This window comes from Biomphalaria glabrata, chromosome 3 (assembly GCF_947242115.1).
Source record: "Biomphalaria glabrata chromosome 3, xgBioGlab47.1, whole genome shotgun sequence".
Classification (NCBI taxonomy): domain Eukaryota; kingdom Metazoa; phylum Mollusca; class Gastropoda; family Planorbidae; genus Biomphalaria; species Biomphalaria glabrata.
In genome coordinates this window covers 35,429,941-35,436,713 of record NC_074713.1, presented here as the reverse complement: position 1 = coordinate 35,436,713, position 6,773 = coordinate 35,429,941, and the positions used below count along the sequence as shown (strand labels likewise).

The 6,773-nt window shown below is 33.9% G+C and overlaps 1 protein-coding gene across 4 annotated transcripts; it reads left to right on the top strand.

Moving 5' to 3' along the window:
- The first annotated feature begins 35 nt into the window (after positions 1-35).
- LOC106080035 (uncharacterized) lies at positions 36-6,351 on the top strand. Of its 4 annotated transcripts, XM_056024747.1 has the most exons (5): positions 3,189-3,400; positions 3,576-3,704; positions 4,218-4,367; positions 4,562-4,756; positions 5,823-6,351. In XM_056024747.1, coding segments are annotated over exons 1-5 (516 nt in total). In that variant the 5' UTR covers positions 3,189-3,360; the 3' UTR covers positions 5,825-6,351. The 4 variants fall into 4 exon arrangements, 3 of the variants coding, with proteins under 3 accessions (XP_055880721.1, XP_055880722.1, XP_013096773.2); XR_008777087.1 differs by lacking the exons at positions 3,189-3,400; positions 5,823-6,351 and adding an exon at positions 36-213 and having other exon boundaries at positions 3,592-3,704; positions 4,562-5,801; XM_056024746.1 differs by lacking the exons at positions 3,189-3,400; positions 5,823-6,351 and adding an exon at positions 37-213 and having other exon boundaries at positions 4,562-5,801.
- Positions 6,352-6,773: the final 422 nt, after the last annotated feature.

Here is a 6,773-nt window from a genome sequence, read left to right as displayed (position 1 = left end):
GTTTCCGGTAGAAAAAAATCGAAAGTTGCAGAAGATTATTCTAGTATTTAGATGACTAGTATAAGTACATATGTCTAGATCTATACATTCAAATTCAACAACAACAGAATTTAGTTACCGAGTCGTTGAACGAGATTGAGCTAAATTTTTATATTAATCTAGAATATTTTAGACCGTCACTAGACTAGAAGTAGTAGGACTAATCGTCTAATGGTATACTGTATTGTGTATACTACTTTAACTAGTTTAACTACTTATTTTATTTGTACTTGTCCCATCATCCTCTACCCCCCACCCATTCATCATGAGCATCTCTATTTATATATTTCTTTTTTTTTTCCCTTCCAAATAGAGTCTTCATATTCAGAGGCGGACTGGGTGGTAAAATCGGCCCAGGCATTTCTATACAATCAGGCCCATAAATTATACGACATTTGCTGGACATCCAATTATTATAATTATAGGTTTACCCGTCCTTAACAACATTATATTAGTTTGAGCACCGGTAACTGTTCACATGCATACATTGAGCTCTATATTTCTATACAAACAAAAACATAGGCCTTATGTTGCTCTGTAAGCGCTAAGTGTGTAGCCCCTAAAAGGATGAAGCCTACTACTAATAGAACTGTCTACGGATGTAGGCTATAACATTATTTTGGAAATTTTTTAAAATTAAATTACTATTGCACTTTAGAGAGATTTCTGAGGGGCCTGTTTGCAAAAGAATATATAAAAAAAAAACAACCTTTAACAAGTTAATACATAGTGGCATCAATGCGCCCCTTTCTGTGGCCCTAGCGGCCCATCTGGCATTTGCCCGGATGCCCATATAGCCAGTCCGCCCCTGTTCATATTTAATATCTAGATCTAGATTCTACTTGAATTATCAGATTTCCCTAATGTGTATGTGTTTTTTTTTCACGAGTTTTATCTGTATCTTATGAAATACAGTCATTACTTTAAAAAAAAAGATGCTTGATTATTGATAGGCACCTACCTCCTACGCGAGTTCCTAGGTCAATCAAATTCAAGTTATGCATGTTAATGACTTAGATTCTTTCAAGCCATTGGTTTTCTGACTGACTCAAGTAGCCCATTCCATGCTCTAATAGTAGTAATAGCTTTAGGGAAGAAGTTTTTTTTTTTTTACAAATTAATCTTAGCATATGAAAGAAGGAATGTCCCTTTTTCTATGTGTCTTTCTGAGTATTTTATTAGGTTTTGTATTTGAAGATTATGGTTCTGTGTTTTATGATTATGTATAACTGCTACTTTACTTTTAAGTCTTCTATCCTGAAGGCTTTCTAAATTAAGTCTTAAGTGATTTTACTAAAGGTGTTACTCTAGTCAAATGTGAATATTCTTTTGTTATGAATCTCACTCTCTATTTTATGTCTGTTCCAGTTAATATTTTTTTGAGTTGAGGGGTCCCAAACAGAGGATGCATTATATTCTATTATTGGCCTAACCAAGGTTAAATAGCATTTTAGTTTTATGTTCTCATTTGATTAATAGACATTTCTTTCAATAAACCCATTGCAATGCTTTGTTTGATTTTTTAATAGTTTCATCTATATTAGGATTCCATGACAGTTTTTCAATTATTATATAACACATAGGTATTTTGCTTTTTTTTTAGTCTGTGTTACTTGTTAACCACGAATAAGATAAGTGGAAAGACATGCTCCAATTTGATTCCAATTTCTGTAATTCATCTAATTCTCTTTGTAAAATTTCTGTCTATATATTATGCAATCATCTGCAAATAACCTGACTTTTGTTCCTAAACTAATGCAACTTGGTAGATCATTTATGTAAATTAGAAATAGTAGTGAACCTAAGAATGTTCCTTGGGGTACATCAGTGTTTACTGTTCTTGATGTTGATTTAGATTCATTTATTATTACAGTTTTTTCTCTCCTTATCTCAAAATCCTCTAGACTCTAGTGATTATATGAATTTCTGTCACATGAATTTCTGACACTTGGCATCACCACTAAAAAATTGCCCAGTGCAATGGAACATGGATCTCTATCTGCTCTGGCTTCATAATGCACTGTGACGTCTGTTGGCAGGCGTTATCAATTTTATGTGGCCAGATTAGCAGCGCATCAAGGACCGTCATTTGGGTGTCATTGTCATATACTGGCTAGACTTTTATTCTGCCTTACATTAGATTGCTAGACTAGATTTAGAGATGATAGATCTTGATCTAGATTGATCTAAGCCTACATCTGTAAACACCATGACCAGTTTAACCAGGAACATGTATTCATTTTTAGCTGGGTAGACTTTGAAAAAAAGGGTTTAAACTCTAGGTCTATATAAATCTAGATAAAGTGCTAATAAGTCAATAGAATGGTAATTTAAACTTAAATTTAAATTTAAACTTCTTTTGGTCCGACAGTTGCGCTGGGCTGGGCACGTATCCCGTATGGGAGACGAACATATGCCAAAGGCAGTCTTTTTTGGTGAGCTAAAAGGTGGTTGACGTAACAGAGGTGCCCCACGGAAACGCTTCAAAGAACAGCTTAGGCGTCAACTTTCCTTGGCTGACATAGAAGAGAGCACCTGGTTGCATGCAGCCTCAGAACAAAACAGCTGGAGGTCACTCACAAAGGCAGCGGGATACACATTTGAGACCAAAAGAATATCTGCTGCTGAGGACAAACGTAGACGGCGAAAAGAAAATCTAAATCGACCACCTGCGGACAATGGTTATGCTTGCACTGGTGTGGCAAAATATGTAGGTCACAGCTGGGACTGCACAGCCACGGAAAATACTGCATTTCTCACTAATCTTCGGACTCGAAGACTAGCCTTATTATTATATATATTATATATATATGGCTTATTCTGTCTCAGAAGACAATGGATGCGCCCAGATGAGTCACTGGCTCTGGCTATGTCTTGAAATGGGGCAGAATCTGGAGTGACTGATCAAGCCAATTCTGGAGCGGCAGAGTTTGCCACAGTTTGTGTATGTATATGCATCTGTCCTAGGGCTAGCTGACAGGGCAGCTTCTTTTTCTTTCTCTTGGCTGACGCGGCTTCGTTTCTTTTGCATTCGTCAAGGCTCGTACCAGAACGTACAGTATATATATATACTTTTTTTTTTTTTGTCTATTAACGCCTTTTTGTTATAATATTTTAAACATAACATTGCCCCAGTCACTGGATAAATTTATATAATTTTAATATAAATCTAGATAAAATGCTAGTAAGAAGTCAATAGAATTGTAATTTAAACTTTTGCTTTACACACCATGACCAGTTTAACCAGGAACATGTATTCATTTTTAGCTGGTTAAACTTTGAAAAAAAGGGTTGAAACTCTAGGTCTATTTGAGAAATTGCATGAACCTTTTTCTCCCTATCTTCCCAAATACAGAAACCAGTAAGTTGTTTTTTTAAAGACCATTTATATATTTGGTTTCTCTTGACAGAATTATCAGTCTGTTAACTATATTATAGTATTAGCTTTACAATGAGCAGTCTTACATTAATTAATTGCCTTTGTCTGAACTACAATTTAAAAACATTCAATGTATTTCCATTTTGTATTCATCAAGTCGTTATGCTTAGTAGATCCAGTCTTGACAGATCAACACCAACCCCAAGTCCTTTAATTACACCATTAAGTCAAAATGACGTTTGTTCTCAAAATGACTCAAAAGTTCCAGCAACTCCCAGATATTTATGTAAGTTATACATTAAAAAAAAAGATAAATTCTGTTAAATAAATGTTTATGAAAATGTCTTTTTTCCTTATAGACTTTTTGATGTGTGTTTTGGGGTAAATTATCTCTTGTCTGAGAAATTTTAAATTGTTGAGAAATTATACATGTTTTACTTTGTTTTATTTAAGTGATTTAAAAAAAAACAATAATAAATAACATTAATACTTCTGTTTCTACCAACTGCTTTATGAAATGTAAAATTCAATAGTATTTAATATCATAGTTCTTAAGTTCAGTTTTGTTTTTTTGTCCAAGATAATCTAGTAACCTATAACAAATTAAGAAAATCAACAAAAGTTGATCACAGCACCACTTCTGAAGAATATGAAAATTTTATATTTCCAGTGCAATTTGATTAAAATGTAACAATATCAAATTGTATATATCTTGTTTTGTAACAGTGTAGTAGGCCTACATGAAAAGAACCCACAGATAATATTCTGTTAAAACTTCTATGCATCAATACTAATGCAGGTCACGAGAGATCCTTTGATCAAAATGTTCCTTCCACACCTTTTAACAATATAGGATTGCCAAACAGAGCTCCAACACTCTCAAGAGAAACGGATGTCTCGAATGTTGCAACAGATGTTTTGATGAATAGTAATACTTTAATTGATTGTAGTAAGTTTTAATAATTTATTTATTGATATTAAATTTTAAATAGTTTTAGGAATACTCCCTGCCCTTTAAAATAAAAACTAAATCATCTCTGCACAAAGTACTATTTTTATTTTTAAAATGAATAATAATATAATTATGAAGTATACCATTCAGTCATGATGATTAATTAAAAGTTGACATTTTTATTAAATTAGGTAAGACTTTGATCAATAACAATGCTGATCAACTAGTACCTTCAACACCTGAAAGTTGCACCCAAAAGGAAGATGCTGAAAAGCAAGATATGTCTCCAGTATTAAGTCAAGATGTAATGCCTGTAGTTCCTTTTCAAGACATGCACAAAAGTTCTCTAAATAAACTGAATAAAAGTGAATTATTTCTGAACAAATGTAAGAATTCCTGCAGAAGAGCTGCTATCGTAAAAACTATCCCGAAGTTAAATGATTTTAACAGTTCATTTTCATCAACCCTTGTCAGTACATCATTAGAACAGTCACATTCAGACATTTCACGTTCAGGAGTAACATTTTCTCAACAAAGTTCATGTTTTCAGCTTGGTTTGTCCATCCAACATGGTCCAGCTTCCCATCATGATCTATCCTCCGAACTTGCTGCACCTTTCCAGCATAGTCCTTCCTCAACATTACCAGAAATTTTGTCTCAATTACAGTCCACAGTGATAAACAGATCTGAGTTGACCAACACCAGGCGTTGCTCATTTGCTTTTCAGGTTTTACAGTCATTCATCAACGAAGAAGAAGTTATTGAGCAACTTTTTTCTGGAGATGATATATTCTTGTGAAAACACTTTCAAAAAATCTGATGGTATTTTGTCGTATTAGAGTATATTCTTTAAGAAAAAATTACTCATATTTATAACAATAACAAATACTCTTGTAAAAAAAAAACATCTGTTTCTATTTTTTTCTTTAAAAAAATTGTAGTTTTTGTAAAAAATTTTAGCAATCAAATTTCTGATGTTGCCTGTTTGGTAAATATGAAAAATACATGAATATATAGGTGTTGCTTCTGATTTTGAAAAATTGAATTATAATGTAGAAATTTTCACATTTGTTAAATAAAAAATAGAAGATTGCTAAAAGTGTGTTTTATGTAAGCATTTAGCCAAATTGTTGAACATAATAAAGTTGTTTTTTTGTTTTTAATTTAGAAACTAATGTTAAGATGTAAAATGCATGGTTTCACAATTATGTCATTTCTGATCTATATTGTTACGATCCTCTCTTAATCAGGCCTTCTGTAAACACTGCTAAACACAACACAGCACATCTAACACATCAAGAACTTGACGATAAGGCTCCAAATAATCTGGTGCTTTAATAATGGTCAATTAAAACAGCCAATATGACACGATTGGCAATACATCAACTGAAAATGCTATACTGTACATCACCGTACCAAACTAATAAACTCTACTGTCTCTATCTCTTACAGGACTCGTACATTCACTTCAGGACTCCACCAGGACCGACTTCATGGCAGACTAACAGTCCCGGTCTACTCGCTATCCTGTCTTGAACTGCACTGCCTTACACACACTGTCTCTGGTCCACGCATGCTTATGATGACCATAACACGGGTTATATTCACGTGCAACGTTCATACCAGTACTGTCCCTTGCCCTTCGATATAGCACACTAAACTGTATTACTGGCCTGTGTCACATGTCACCTGATCACACACAGTTAACCCTATTGCGTCGCGAATAGGGTTACAACATTTTTCACCAGTTTTCATTGAGAATACTTAGAACTCGATATTATATTTCACAACTTGTAAATCATTCCACTGCCAGTCATATCAAATCCATGGTTTTAAGATCTGCTGTGTATATTGTTTATTTACTTGGGTGTTGACCGCTATTGAAAAAAAAAAAAAGACATGTTTAGTGCTGAAAAGGATTTTTTTCTTATCATTGTAAAATAACCTAGTTCACAAATACAAGAATATTGATGTCATGTGACCAAGTTTTTCTTCCTGAAGTGTAGGCCTATACATAGGGTTAAGTTTGTATTCACGTCAAAGTTTATTGTGCCATGATGACAATGTTTCAACTCTATTTTAATGTGCTTATAGGGTGATATGATAAATGATGTCCCATGATAAATGTTTATAATTTATGTTATGCTCTGCTGTGATGAACTTGTGTTAACAAAGGTATGGTGTGCCTAGATGTGCACACTTTGTTTTGATGTGTTACACATATATACAAAGATACAAGGGTCTGATTATGAAAGGCATACTTGTTTTATAGTGTCTTATTTAAAAACTAGTCGACCGGCGGAGTAGCATACGCCGGTATTTTGCTGGGCCGGCCTTTGGCCACTGCAACCTATGCGACCGCAGTGGGTCCTCCACTTTCATAGGACTTACGCTAATTCTAGG

Bases quoted from the DNA above. Each gene is read 5' to 3' on its own strand.
- LOC106080035 (XM_013241319.2), top strand. From the start codon at position 3,361: ATGAACCTTTTTCTCCCTATCTTCCCAAATACAGAAACCA. The intron at 3,401-3,575 runs GTAAGTTGTTTT...GTATTCATCAAG, and splicing joins CTTCCCAAATACAGAAACCA to TCGTTATGCTTAGTAGATCC. The intron at 3,705-4,217 runs GTAAGTTATACA...ATACTAATGCAG, and splicing joins AGCAACTCCCAGATATTTAT to GTCACGAGAGATCCTTTGAT.